At 32.6% G+C, this 15318-nt stretch overlaps 1 protein-coding gene and 1 long non-coding RNA gene across 4 annotated transcripts; both read left to right on the top strand.

Moving 5' to 3' along the window:
- Positions 1–8165: 8165 nt before the first annotated feature.
- Positions 8166–9880, top strand: LOC124438297. Its single transcript, XM_046988355.1, has 3 exons — positions 8166–8241; positions 8351–9321; positions 9481–9880. The coding sequence occupies exon 2, from the start codon at positions 8400–8402 to the stop codon at positions 8952–8954; it is 555 nt and encodes a 184-aa protein (XP_046844311.1). The 5' UTR covers positions 8166–8241; positions 8351–8399; the 3' UTR covers positions 8955–9321; positions 9481–9880.
- A 1638-nt stretch (positions 9881–11518) lies between these two features.
- On the top strand, positions 11519–15307 carry LOC124438298. 3 transcript variants are annotated; one of them, XR_006946043.1, is made up of 7 exons: positions 11519–11638; positions 11710–11867; positions 12542–12643; positions 12930–12995; positions 13494–13555; positions 13892–13975; positions 15011–15307. It is a non-coding gene; the product is annotated as an uncharacterized LOC124438298 (long non-coding RNA). The 3 variants fall into 3 exon arrangements; XR_006946044.1 differs by lacking the exon at positions 11519–11638 and adding an exon at positions 12351–12403 and having other exon boundaries at positions 11645–11867; XR_006946042.1 differs by lacking the exon at positions 11519–11638 and having other exon boundaries at positions 11645–11867.
- The last annotated feature ends 11 nt before the right edge of the window (positions 15308–15318 follow it).

Below are 15318 nucleotides of genomic sequence, written 5' to 3'. Positions count from 1 at the left end.
TCTGTGTGGTAAATATAGCTAGAATACATCGACCTCTATAAAAACATGAGTTCACGACTGTAAGAAGTATTCAAGATTGTAAAATAGATAATGACATAGATAAATACTTGACATGTGTGGAAATAAAAAATACATGAATCAATAAAGTAGATAGAGTTCGTAAAACGCTGTAAGCGCTGCATGTGTGAAAATAAAATGGATAAGGGTCACTTGCTTGACAAATTAGCAGTCATTGATATATTATAATTTTGCCAAAAACACCCAAATTGTTTTTTCCTGAAAGTAAAAGCTAACGAGAATAAATGCACAAATATGAAGCTTATAAACATAACTAACCATGCATGAAACGTTAACACTTATGCTGCATTTTAGCTTCCTCGTGAACATGTGTCACAAAGCTCTTGGAATGAAGAAAAACCATTATGAAAGAATTATAATATAAGTAAAAGTAAGCTTTGGTTTTATTAAGTACATATAGTGAATGTAAATTGCATTGGGAATGCAAGCCATGTAAATTAGTTCTTAGTCATGCCACTTGTGCAAAACAAAGGACTTGCTGTTTGAATTTAGATTCCCCACATTGTTCACATGTCTTGTGATTATTTTAAAATTTATTTAAAGACATATTTATCAGTACTCATTCTCTCTGGTGTGATCTACAATCAAATAGAATTATGTTCTTCATTTCTTTGCCAGGTTAAGACATTGTCAAAATAAAAAGTTCTTGTGTTAACTGTATATAGATTGGGTTTTGGTTCATAATATAAATCCTAAGAGATTTGACTTGTCTCCAATCCCTGTGGGCTTGGGAGCTCTACAGGTATCTAGAGCGACAGACTAGTATCCCGAAGGTGTGAGTTCAAATCTCGTCCAAGTCACATGTTTTTCATGTTCATATAAAAACCATGTTAAGATTTATATTATGTATAGATTGGGTTTGGATTATAATAGATATCATAGCATTTTAAATCTTTAAGCTTTATACAAAAAATCAGTTTGGGGCTCTACAGATATAACATGAAAATTTTGTGAGGTTTATCTACTGCCATGAAAGCAAAGCTGTTATTTTGATCTGATGACATTTTGAAAAGAATCAAATGCTTCATAATCAAAATAGAAGAATTGCTTACATGTGAAATCTTTAGCTATGTGTGAATAAGTTGTGATATTTTGTTTATACTGAAAATAAGATTAAAAATGCAACTAAAATCTGAAATGCCAAAGCTAGCACAAAAGAAATGAGTAATCAAATTTAATGCACCTTGTTGTATAACTTTATGCACTAAAATATGTGACAAGCAAAGTTAAAAATAAAAATAACTTGTATACTTTAGTCAAATATGTTTATTGCAAGTTTTGATGAATTCGATTGTTGTATAGTATATTGTGAAATGTAACAAACTCTTCAAATAAAGTGCAATTGGTATGAAAATCTGGTTTTGATGTCCCCAAATGGATGGTATCATATCACCCATCCACAATGTCAGGCTATGGTTACGTAGCAGAGGCGTAGTCAGCTCGATAATTGGAGGGCAATATTCATTTATAATCTGTATTAAATTCCTTTGAAATCCATTGTTTTCTTGAGATTACAACATACATATATCAGTATTGGCTCCCCAATTATTGATGAAGCAGTCTACTGCTACGCAGCAGATAAAGCAATGGTAGAAACCACGAGTATCACGTGTGTAATCGAGGTGTAATCCCATATGTAATTCTCATCTGCCATACTACATGCTGGGACTGCACGCTCATCCCAAATGCATTTTGTAAGCTAAAATATCAAATTTTCCAGCTGTAAGATTTAAGTCCGTTGGCGCAAGGCGTGACAAAAATATCTATAAATTTGTTTTGTTGTACGTAAACGGATAAAAACAAAACGTGTTTGCGACTTAAACAGCTGTTTATATTGTGTTTATTGTGTCAAAACTTTAGAACCCCCTTTAGAGCATTGTTATGTTTTCACATGTCATCTACTTAATATGAAATTCTCAAATATAGTGAGAGCCAAGTCATTGGTGATGGGGAGGGTTTGGTGCTGTAAACCTTGAGTAATTTTGTGCTATTATTAATGAATATAACTCACGTTAAATCTCTAAACAAATAACACCAAAAAAATGTGTCTTGCTACGTCAATGACATGTTAAGAAATACTGCAAAGGATTGTTCTTGAACTTTAATAATGTCTTCACATGATACCAACTTAAGTCTTCCATCATGTGTGTGTGTGTGGGTCAGATGTAAATTCTCGAGTAGAGTAAGTATTCAAAATTCTAAATGAAAGTTTTCATTTACTTCAATGAATGAGTATTCGTATGCTTTTGAAGTAGAGACTCTAACGACAAAGTTGATTTTTTGTCTTTAGTTAAATATGGAATGACTTTAACATTTGGCCAATACAACTGACGTAACAAAGAAGAATCTTCTGTTGACTTGTAACCACTAGTAGATTCTATACATGGGTAATTGCTGCTGTCCAAAACCTGATACCTCCGTTGGCGAGGAACATTTCTTGAAAGTGGGGAATTGTGGTATGATCTGTTCTTAACAGTTCCTCAAAACACGCCCTGTGCACAAAAATTAATAATTGGAAGAGTAATTTAATCACCCATATTCAAAATAAGGACTGTGTTGCACAACCTATTAAAGTTTCAAGTAATTTGGTGCACGCTCTGGCAAACTCAATGTCTTCAAAACTTGGATTACTTCGAGTTTGTGCATTTCAAACAAAGTTTGTTCTATCATATCAAGCTCAATTTATGCATTATCGGGAAATTGCATAAATTACAATATGAAATTATCAACTCCAATTCTTGAAAGTGTATTTGTTGTATAAAGCAAGGTATTAAATGCAAAAACGCAAAAATCCATGTTTTCAGCGCGTGCGTCAAAAGTTTGAGATTACGATAGAACTGTTTTTCTTTTGATAATTTTTTTCAAAAGGTCTGTTTTGAAGGATTTTTAACAACAATATAAAAACCTTGCACTCTCCGAATTTTAAGTGTCTGCTATGTCAAAGAACGTTAAAATACTTAAAATTAGTAAAGGTTTTTGGTTATTTAGCGTGCATCTACTTTTCGAGAACTTTTTTCCTAGAGTCAATCATTTTCTATACACCTTGTATATTAACTATAGATTTATTGCTAGCACTTGAAGTTCATCATTGAAAATTTACATAAAGCCTGTTTTTTACGTCGCATTTTACATGAGTCGATTGCATACAAATTTAATAAGGAATTTTATCTGAATTTCATTTGTTTCAAATGCATTCGACGCATGTAAAATTCGACGTATAAAACAGGTTGTTTGTCACAGAAATGTTTAGTGTGGAATACGCTTTCTTTTTTAACGCACATGCATATTTTCGACAAAATAACTTTAATTTTTTCGCAAAAGTTGGTCTTAGTCGTAATAATTTTACCTGAATTTGCCTGTTTAAAAGCTTGATTGCCCTAATCTGAAGACAGGATGCATTGTATTCCATTGTATCAGTTATCAGCAATAAGCTTCACTCTTGCTAGCATTGTTCGTTTTAACGAGTGGTTTATGATATATTGGTTGTTAATAAGTTGTTTTGACGATTTGCATGTTGCTATTTGAATTCTTAATTTAGAAACTTGTGCTACTTTAGGGCCCATTCTAACTAACACTTTAAATCAATTCGAAATCGATTAGAGTCCGTACGAGAGCTAATGTGAACACTTAGAAGTGATGCGAAAACGAATTCGATCAGAAATAATTTCGGCCACCTCAAAAGGTGGTCTTAGAGTCTCGAATCGGATTAGTCCGCATGATAATGTGAACATGCAACACGAATAGAATCAGATCAATCTTGATTAATCACATGTTTTTAGCTTAAAGTAAATGGTTTGAACCCGGGAGTATCGTTACATGTTTGTAAATATAGATCGTCCAGGTTGGTATAGTCCTGAGAAGGACTGTTTTTGTTGTTGTTGACTGACGTTTCGACAACCTTAGCGGTAGTCATCTTCAGAGTCAAATGGGGAGTAAACGTCAGGTTAGCCGTATTTATTATCTGGTTCTTACGTCATTGTATTGTGTATACAGGAAATGTGTATTATCATTGTGAATTAGTGTGAAGTGAAATATTTTTATTTTTAGTTGTGATGTGTGATTTAGGTGTGATATTTTTAGTTGTAATGTGTGGGTGTCAATTGTGTATTGTCATTGTGAAATAGTGTGAAGTGTAATGTTTTTAGTTGATCGTTTGTTTGTATTTTGAATAAGTCGTTTGTAAAGTGCCGGTAATTGCTGTGATCTGTTCAGGGGTGTTTGTTTCAAGTTGGTATACCAACTTTCTAATGTAAGCCTTTCTATAGTCAGTACTGCAAGTAATGCATTTTGCCGAGTCCCAGTCAATGTAGTGCTTTGTGATTCGGTGATGTTCGGCAATGTGATTAGTTTTGTCTTGTTTCTTAGTAGCTCGTTGTTGTTTAGTAAGTTTTCTTTTTAAGTTCCTGCCAGTTTCCCCGATATAGGAGGCGTGGCAGTCGGAGCAGTTTATTTTGTAAACTGCACCTTGGCGTTCGTTGGGTTGTTCTTTGTCCTTTATGTTCGTTAGTACTTGGCGTAACGTTGTGATTGGTTTATGTGCGACACGTATGTTGTATGGTCGTAAAGTACGCAAGATAGTCTTAGACGTACCTTTGATGTAAGGTATCGTTGCTGTTTTCACTGAGTTGTTCGTTTCGTCGGGTTCGTTGGGTTTGTAAGTTTTGCGTTTGATAAAGTCAGAGTTATAGTTGTTTTTGTCAAAAACACGTTTGAGATAGTTGTTTTCGTTTTGTAGAGCGTCCGGTGAATCACATATGATTTTGCACGTCTTGTTAATGTTCTGATTGTGGTGGCTTTGTGTGATGTAGGGTTGTAAGATGATTGGTTTAGTAGTCGGTCAGTATGTGTTGGCTTGCGATAAACTGTTGTTCGTAGTTTTTGATTATCGTGTTTTACCAAACAGTCGAGAAAAGGAAGAGTTCCGTTTTCTTCGACATCTTTGGTAAATTGTATGTGGCTGTTCTGTTTGTTGATATGAGTGTGAAATTCATCAATCTCGTCTGCATGTAGTGCTGTGATTGTGTCATCTACGTAGCGATGTTTTTAGCTTAGTAACCAGGCTTTTCGTGCGATCACACATATCACGCGTTTCGTTTATGCTGTGTTTGCTTGCAGCAATATTTTACAGTTATAAGCAAATATTTTAAAATAGTTCTAGAGATAGCAAATACCATAATGAATGGTAAAAGTAACATAATAAGTTTATAGTTCTTAAAAGAACTGTTTTAAGTAAAGAGCACTAGGACCAGTACTTGCTAATATTTTTGTTGGCTATTATGAGTGTAAGATGTTTGCCTCGTTTGGGCCTCTGGAAGTGCTGTGGTACAAACGTTACGTTGACGACACCTTTTCCCTTTTTTGTAACGACAAAAATCGCCTATTATTTTTACATAAACTCTGTTCTCTTCACCCTTCTTTAAATTATACGTCTGAACAGGAATCAAATTGTGAGTGAGCGTTTTTGGATGTTCTTGTCCGTAAACGCAATGGTCAATTCCTTACAAGCATTCATCGCAAGGCAACTTTTACGAGTTTGTACACATGCTTTGACGCTTTTTCTTCACACAGAGGAAAGATTTCTTTAGTAAAGTGTTTAATAAAGCGAACGCTTAGACTGTCTTCAGAGGAGTTCATTTAGAATCATTTAAGAAATGCCCTTCATTCTTTCAGTTACGCGTCATGGAGGCTGTTTTAATTAAGTTAACCAATCCGTCCCCTGCCGACAAAATGGATTATGTTTTTAATTTATCTCTGTTTTGAGTATCATCTCCCCTTTTTGAGATGACGTACACTCTTTCTTGGTATTATAAATATCGAGAAATTGTAAATTTTCATTTAGGAGACATTGACATCTGAGGAGTAGTCTGCCGTAATGCATCGTGTCGTTTAATTTAGAACTATTGGTTTTGTGCTCGTTACTTAAAACAGTTCTTTTAAGAACTATCAACTTATTATATTACTTTTACCATTCACTATGGTATTTGCTATCTTTAGAACTATTTTCAGATTTGTCACCACGACAAAGTCTCTATTTTATTATTTAAGGAAATGTGTCGAAATGCGGAGAAACCTGGTCTTATGAAGAAGTGATAGTACTTAATTCTATTTGGGGGTCTGAAGAAATACAAAAGAAACTAAAAACTACGCACAAAAATGCAGATATTTACAAAAAAATAATATCATTTCGACATTTCGAAATAAAGACATTTCTTTTGTTGGCCAATTTTAATTTCAAAAGAAATCATCGGGGCTGAATGTTTGAATATTCAGTTTATTATTCACCCACCACCTTCCCTCCCCAATTAGCGCTCTAGTTTCGCCTCTGGATGCATTATACCAATAATACTTTACCTGAACTGAATGCTTTAATGAGTGATTTATAAAATGGTTGTAATTAAGTTGATGTGCTTTCAATTACTATCCAAATCATTTGGGCAATGGCGGAGTTAATCGATTTTCTTGTTTTGATAATCTTTAAAAGTAATATTTTTACTCCAATTTCAGAATTGCAGTGGAAATGCGTTAATGAATCAACTAAACATAAACAATTGTTTTTAAAAATGATTAAATATGGACAAGATCCCAAAGTCAAGGTTGAACATATAAGTGATGTGCGTGTAATTTTCTCCGGAGAATTTTCATCGGCAAAGGAAGTGATGGAACTCGTGTTTATCTTGGACTGGAAAAGATGACTATGGAAAAGCAGTGAAACGAATACTTCGTGATATCTGCATTGGGCTTACACAACAAGAAAAGAAAATTTTCAAAGACATCATCGAAAAAAATCGAATAATGTTGTGAATTATTTTTACTTAGATAAAGACATTACATCAGAATATGTTTATTTAATACTCGACCTGTGTGAAGAATCGCTGGAGGATTTTGTGCAATCGGAATCAAATGGTTTGGCTTATCTTCAAAAATCGCTTCCCAAAGTTCTCAGACAAATTTTAAAAGGTTTAGCTCATCTTCACAGCGACCCATATCCTATTCTCATCTGGATTTAAAGCCTTCTAATGTTTTCCGAGACGCACTGGGCAAATTTTTAATAGCTGACTTTGGTATGAGTCGAATTTTGAAGAATGAATCTTACACATTAAAAACATCCATAACTGATCCACGGAAGACAAGAGCGAACGGTATATTTATTACATTAACTAGAAATTTGATGTTGTTGAAAAGTATGATAGATGTGGGAAAAATCATTATTAGACGTTAAACTTTTATAGTATTTATTGACCAAGTAAGATTTGTTTTCTTCTCTTTTATTACGTAAAGAGAAGAAAGTAAATGTAGAGAAACATGAAGAATTTCAAGAAAACAAATTGGAAATAGCAAAAACCCAGCAGTAACAACCAGAAGATTTACCACAATGACCAGAAAGTAAGCAACACTTAAAGCCAAATGAACTAATTGAAGGTATTTTGTCTGAAATTAGTTTAACAGACCTTCATTTTTACCTGATGACCTCTTTACTGCAATATAATAGGGTAGCTGTCAGTCTAAAAGACATATAGAAGTATATCAATGACCATATGTTAATTTAATTGTTTTGGGGAAAATGAAAAATAAACGTTTCATTTGCCACAGATATTTTTTATTCTAAAACTTTCTTTTGTTATTGATGGTTAAATACTTTAAATTAACTTATTGAATGATCGTATACACGGTAAAAATTTGATATAATTGTTTATCGTACCTGTTGTTTAAGAGCAAATAGGAATTTTTTGTCGTGACGCCTCAAAAGAAAACATTGAGGCCGAAACCAGTAACTCTGCAAAAGGTATTTTATGTTTATGTTACGTGCAAAAAATCTGTAAATGCCATTCTTATACCATGTCGAAAACGTAATAAAACACTTTAATCTTGTGAATAAGATTAATATGACCTGATTAACGTCATAGCGTATAAAAGCGTCTAGCGTATCATGACTAAAACCAGAAATCCAGAGCAAAGTAATTTATGATCCCATGTATATGATTAGTCAATTTTTAGTCTTATTTATGTCTTATCTTATGGAAGTTTCATCGTAGTTAATGTTGGTTCACCAAAGTTATCAATTATATTTTTATGATATTTAGAAGCAAATCATGACGAAAACTTCCTTAAACTTCTAGACAAAAGTAAGAATATTAAAGCTGACGTTCACAAGGCTCTCCAAAGGTAATTTTTCTTTCATGGGATATCGATTATGTATGTTGACCTATGCATGTTGGAACATTAAGAAAAATAGTTTTTAGACAATATATAGTTATCGTTTCTCCATTTTAAGTTGCTCGTGGCTTAGTGGGAAGTATGGAATAGCTCGCCCAAACGAGAAGATGCCGTTTCCTCATTTGTATGTCACAGTTGATTTTGAGAAAGAAAATTCGGAGGCTGCTTTCAAAAATGAGATCGATGAAAAGTTAAAATGGAAAGTATCTAAATACATCGAATTACGATGTAAACCATTGAAAGAAGCAAAGTTTCGAATGCTGTCTAAAATTATAGCGGAAAGAACCGAGGGTAGTTTTGGAACATTGACAATGTTCTGCCTTAAGAATGGTATGTACTATGCCTTGACCTGTGCTCATACTGGTGTTGTCAATTATTTGGATGACCGTCAACAACAGTATAGTGACGGAGACCAATTTGTGGAAATCCAAGAATCTTATATTGTCCCAATTAATGAAGACAGCATGGAATACTTTTACAACGGACAACCGATTGTCCGTGTTCCGGATGAAACGAGAGTGGTGTCTAATGAAGAAGTCGATATTATGTACATCGTCATTGGTAGGGAGGAAGATTTTCAGGAGCTTGATGTAAATAGGCAGATGACTCTCAATTTAGAGTTGGAGGGAGCAAACGAAGAGATTTATGAAAAATTTTGTTAGTTTCCAAATGATGTCAAAGTTCGAACAGCAGACGCAATACTTGGCGATATTTGCCGTCCGAATTGGACGTATCGTAGCCCGAATTCGAATCAAATTGTTTACCAGAATGCGGTACTTGCTCAAAGTAGTAACCAATCAATTGATTCCGGGGACTCCGGAGCCTTAGTGTATTTTCTAAAACAAAAAATAATTGGAAACCGTTTGCATATGTTGTTGCCGCATTTAAAGATTATGAATCTGATTCCTCCAGACCAAGGAAAAGTTACATCTGCTTGAAATTGGACAAGGCTTTGAATGGACTGAATATTAACAACGCTGAATATTTCGAAAGATCACGAAAGCAACCTGGAGCATCAACCTGACGAAGGTAAGTAAAATCTTACGTCGTCTTCTTCATAATTGTCTGACTATCAGTATTGGGGTGAGTATTGATATAAATGACCCGGTGGAGCGATATTTTTATTGTTAATCAGCTTATATGTGCAAGACAATCTTATCCCAGTCTAATACATTTTCTCGTTTATAGGTCAGAATTAAGTGAGCTTATTTAAAGAGTCTCAACAAAGTGCAAATCCTCGTAGTATAAGACAAAACCTAACAATTAAAATGATAATAATACTCTTTGCTTAATGTAGCCCCTATAGCGAAAACTTCATTTATTTACTTTCCTCTGTAGATTTTTAAACATCTAGATTTCATGAGTAAGTCAAAACAAATGTATATTACATACTGCACGTTTTTATTCATTTACATTGTCATGTAGTTACTCTTACTATAAAAACATTTACTAAGTATTTGCCATTCAACATGACTAATTTCAGTACTTTGCCGTCATGTATTTATAAATAAATATTTGTATGGTTTGCACTTATTTAATTTAATCAATTAAAAAGCAAAATTTCTCGAAAGATGAAGTTATGCATTAATTATGAGGATGTAACTCTTTTGCTCCAAAAAAAAAAACAAAAACAAGCTTCAAAGCTACCACAGGTAGCAAGCGACAACGTTTCGTATATGACGATCTTGTTTTTTTTGCAAGTGAAATAATGTGAAATAATATTACACGTTCTTCAACAAATTTACTCTTGCCCAATACTTGTTCTTCATTTAGAAGACCCAGTGTTTTCACCTGAAGATCATAACCATGTATGCAACTCTCACAAGGTGGAGTACTGCATAACACTTAAGTTTCTGGCTTGTTACTTGTCAGATGACTATATACGTTGTAGTGATGGAAGTCTGTGGTCCAATAACTTTATGACTTAGATAAGATATTTGGGCTAAGCTCTTACGTGAATTGTTTACCTTAGGTCTTTTGCAACAAACTTTCTCACATTACATCTGTGTTTGAGATGTGAACATGTAGTAAGATATAGTTTGGTATTTTGCTCAAGAGTTTTGGCTTATTTTTGACTTGATATATTGATATAGCACACTATCATTTGATTTGTTACTATATTATCTCTCTATGCAGTCTCCAAAGATAAAATTTCGAATGCAACTTTTTGGTGCTAGAACTCAAACAAATTTATATTCGAAGTGCACTTTTTGTTTGACGTGTGATTCCATCAGTTCATCCTGGGGACTCCTGACGACGATGAAGCTTACCTCATCTGCTTGAAATTGGACATAGCTTTGAATGAACTGAATCTTAACGTTGGTCAATATTTTACAGATGACGAAAAAACCTTCCACGACAACATTTCCCTTGAAAAACTTCCCATGACATCAGTCATAGTTATTTTTATTGGAACTAACTTTTACATTTTCTTTTTAATTCTCCAAAAATTAACAATATACAAGTCTCGATTGAGTGTCTTTGTAAAAGTTTGGTCATTTATATAAACAAGATCAATCATGTTTCCCCAGTCCTTATGCATTCCTTGATGGCTGTCGTGTAGTAACAGTTATTTTAAAGCATTTACGAGGTACTAACTCCTTATTGATGATGTAGTAATCCAATAATTATGAATATATGAAACTTTCACTTAGTAAAGAACTAACCATATAACATAAATGAAAATCTTACATATCTTACATCCTGTTTTTTCGCTATAAGAGAAACGAGAATATTAGAAACAGTCGTCCATTTTCGTTCGTGAAGAATTTTGATGCTAAGTACATTTAGCGTTTAAATTATTTTTAATTCATTTTGTTTGTCTATTTCATAATTATAAATAAACCTTGTATGATTTTTGGTTTTTTGTTTAATCATTGGTCAGCAAACATGTTGTAACGATACATGAACTATACAAAATAACTTTTTTCTTGTTTGTTTTTATTAACTTTTCGTTAGCAATATGACTTAGTCTTTCCGACAGTAAATACTATGTTATTTAACGTATGCAAGTTATTCAACAAATCAACTCTAGCAGCATGGCACGACACTGGTTAGTGTCGTTCATGAAAATAACAGAAATGTTGATAAGTTTTCTAATTCTAATTGCTTCTTGAAAATTTATGTTCTAGTAACATGAATTTTATTTTTTTAAATGGAAACATCGTCATTAATATTGTCTAGCAATAATATAAATAAAATTAATAAATACTTACGAAATGAACTCACATGAAAATAGTTTAATAACGATAAAAGTTAGTTAAGTAAAGGAGAAATATATTATTATGGGTTTAGTATATGTAGATATCACAATGATTCACAGTTTGTTTATCATCAACGCTTCAGTGTGAGTAGATATGAGATATATGATGGATATATATGGGTTAATGTTTTTTATAGATCAAATTTCCTCTCTAGGCCCTTGTTGGTTTGTTAGTTTGCACCGATCATTTATGCAGTTTAGGAACTTGTGTTTGATTGCTGTGGATGGCAGACGTTTGTGGCTGTTCAAAAGACATCAGGCCATGGAAAAATAATAAGTTTTATTATTGATTGAAGAAAGTAACTGGGGACAAGTAAGATGAATGTTTTGAATTTTTTTTTTAAATGAAAACATCGTTATTAAATGTTAGCAAAAATATAAATATTTACAAAATGAACTTAAATGAAAATAGTTTTTGCAGGTATTGGTTAATGGTTATAGATAAAATTTCCCCTTCAGGCTCTTTTGTTGATTTTGTGCATATTAGCTTGTAATTATTCAAGTATGTAATTTATAATTAAATTTGAATGAGATATAGTGAGATAAGTTGCAGTATAATATTAAATGAAAGCTTGAACAAGGGCTACAAAGTGAAGGCTTATTTTTATTTGTGGTATCACCTGACATGATTAATGCAATTATACTAAGATAAAATGAAAAATGCCATGACATTAAAAAGTCTAGTAAATGAATGTCCGAGGTTAGATAAAAACAATGTCATGGGTAAATGTGGGACATATTTCTGGAAAAACATTGGACAAGTGTTTTAGGATTGTTTGTGATTATTTCTTTGAAGCTCAAGGAAAAGTGAATGAATTTATGTGTAAATTGTTGGTGATCGATATGAAGGTATCAAGCACTTGTAATATGTTGAAAATGAAGACTTATTTAGTTGAGAAATTTTAAGCATTTATTATGTGCTATTATTTTGTTTACCAGTAATTATATCTAACTTTATTAAATCAAGTATTTGCTTATTTAATATAGGCCTATTCTCCTGAAGACATTCCTCTGTTGTGAAAAAATACTTTGGAAAAATTCGCACCCTTGCTGGCCAGAGTTGGCCAAAGATCGTATTTTCACGTAAAGGTGCACCTGATTTTTGTATTATTGAAAAGAGAATTCCTTACATAAGTGCACCTAAAGCTATTTCTTACTAATAGTTTTCATTAACACATTATTTTGTTATGCAATCAAAAAACACCTCAAATATCTGCAATTGGGCTCCAAAAAGTATATAATTGTTGGATTCCATTATTATTATGCTAAATTCATGTGAATTTTTTCATAATTTGGATACAGTCACTGAATGAAAATGTATCTGCAATGAGTATTTTTAATGTTTGTTTACAATTACTTATTACTGTCTATCTAGTTTGCACTAATATTGAGCTGTACAATTTTCTGGTAGAGGTCTCCCTGTCTGTTTACAACATTGAAGGTGAGTTATTGTATTTGTCCAAGAAATTAGGCTATGCAAAATAAGAGAGTGGCAAATATCATGTCTGTGATGACACTCTATGCACTGCCTTTTTATCATATTTCTTATTTACAAAAAGTTCAAACCTTTTTTCAATCCCCTACAAATAATGACAATTCTGTTGTTACTATCAGGAGTTCAAAGTATCATGATAAAACAAGTTGTCAATCAATGAATTCATTGTTTCAAAATAGTAATATTGTTTAAACAGAATTTAAATACCATTTCTTGAAGCATAGATAAATGGAATCAAACATAACTCATATTTCATCGCAACTGCCGGATGGTCGCATAACAATTGCGAATTGTTAAATTTATGCATACTAGAAAGTTCTTATCCTGTGTTAAAGTGACTGCAACTCCACTTGTTTCAATCTTTTTGTGTCTCCTGTTTTACAGGCTTCCCACATGTACGCAAAGCGTACCTATTTTTGTTAATGCATTTTGTCAAATTCACAGAATGTCCGAAGTTTTTTCATGAGCAGTTACAAGGTCAACAAAATGATGACAGAAACGATAAAGTAAGGATTTTTTCTTGCTGCCCAAGCCATCATCAAGTATGATATAAAGAAAATTCTAGTTGAATAATTTAAGAAACAGTCCATTCATAAACAATTTGTTTTTTGCTATTGGTAGATTTACGCAAGATTTATTGGAATTAATGTTTATTTGTAATAACTGTTTATTTGTAGACGATACTTTTTTCAAACACATTTCAACTTTACGATTGTGAGCATACTGAAATGCAGTCATTTACGAAATCTGCTTGGAGAAATCTCCATAAAGCATGTTTTTCCAGCTATGATCTTTTCAATTTGAAATGCTACATTGTAAAAGAAATATTTATTTCTCTCAAGGTCACGAGCTGCAGAAGAAGGCATTCGTGCTGTCAGACGGAAGCAAAAACGGTGAAGAAGAGGAGGTTGTTGAAACTTTTAAAGGTGAAAGAATTTTTACGAACATAGCTGTGACATGTTCTTTACTGGATAAAAACTACACGTTGCTATTCTAGATTGCATTTGTGAATTCTTTCAATACCTAATAACCATTTTAAAAACATTTCACGCGTCAGGCGTTTGATTCAATCGCCAATAGTTTGTATTGGATTTTTCTATAAGATAGAAAGTCAGTCTCTTGGCGATTAAATCTAACTTCCAATGCCGAAATGAAAAACTCTTAACATTTTGTTATTACCTTTATACAAAACAAAAGACTTCACATATTCAATTTAGTTTTTTTGAGCGTAACAGTCTTTAATTCCATGTACAAATCCCCAATTTCTGTTTTTAACACATATCTTTCAGTCTCTTATTAGTTACAGTTAACAAAAAATAAGTTGAACATTTACCTGGAAGAATTCGTTTAGAATGATAATAGGAAAGTAAAAATAGACAAATTCTCGGTATCGCTAGCATCGAATGAACAAAGATCTTTTTCTTTTTATTTTAAATAGTTGCATCTTAAATAGTTATGCAATGAAGTGTGTCATTGACACGCGTAATATCATTTACCATTTGAGGATTTACCAGGAAAAATTCGATTAGAATGATAATAGGAAAATAAAAATAGACAAATTCTCGGTATCGCTAGCATCGAATGAACAAAGATCTTTTTCTTTTTATTTTAAATAGTTGCATCTTAAATAGTTATGCAATTAAGTGTGTCATTGACACGCGTAATATCACATTTTTCAATGAATTCTTGCATTTAGATGAACGGATTATTCTAAATTCTAATACTGTATATCTTACATGCCAACACCCTTAAGGTTTTTTTCTTCTCATTAGGTGTTGCATGGTAGCTCCTTGTTTGATTCGGTTGTCCAAATTTAGAATCTCCTGTGTTTTTTTTAAATCTAGTCGACTGTAATCAATGGTTAATTACAAACATTAGACAGTTATACTATAAAACTTCCATTTGCTGTGATTACTATAAGCGGATTGTGTTTTGATTTATGCTTTTAAATTTCTTGGTAGAGATTTGTACGGAAAAAAGTAACTTCCAATTACGTTCACATTGACAAAGACACCATTGCCTTACTGAGTTTAAGGTGTCCTTGATTGTGATAGCTTCATCATAATTGATGTAAGTAAACCATTGCACTTAATATGTTTTAAATGAAGTTTATAAAGATGAAACTTAACGATAGTAGTCTTTTCTATACCTTGTTATAGCTACCTTGTTGCTGTGACAAATTTTTTGTCATTTTGTTGTTTTGTTATGTAATCATAATTTTTAGAATTTTTGAATAATAAGCTTTCCCCTAAGATGTAGCTACTTTGCT

This window comes from Xenia sp. Carnegie-2017, unplaced genomic scaffold (genome assembly GCF_021976095.1).
Source record: "Xenia sp. Carnegie-2017 unplaced genomic scaffold, XeniaSp_v1 HiC_scaffold_19, whole genome shotgun sequence".
Lineage (NCBI taxonomy): Eukaryota > Metazoa > Cnidaria > Anthozoa > Malacalcyonacea > Xeniidae > Xenia > Xenia sp. Carnegie-2017.
The sequence above is the reverse complement of the archived record's forward strand: the minus strand, read 5'-3'. Positions and strand labels throughout refer to the sequence as shown.

Excerpts from the sequence above, each read along its gene's own strand:
- LOC124438297 (XM_046988355.1), top strand. The coding sequence starts at position 8,400 with ATGCCGTTTCCTCATTTGTATGTCACAGTTGATTTTGAGAAAGAAAAT.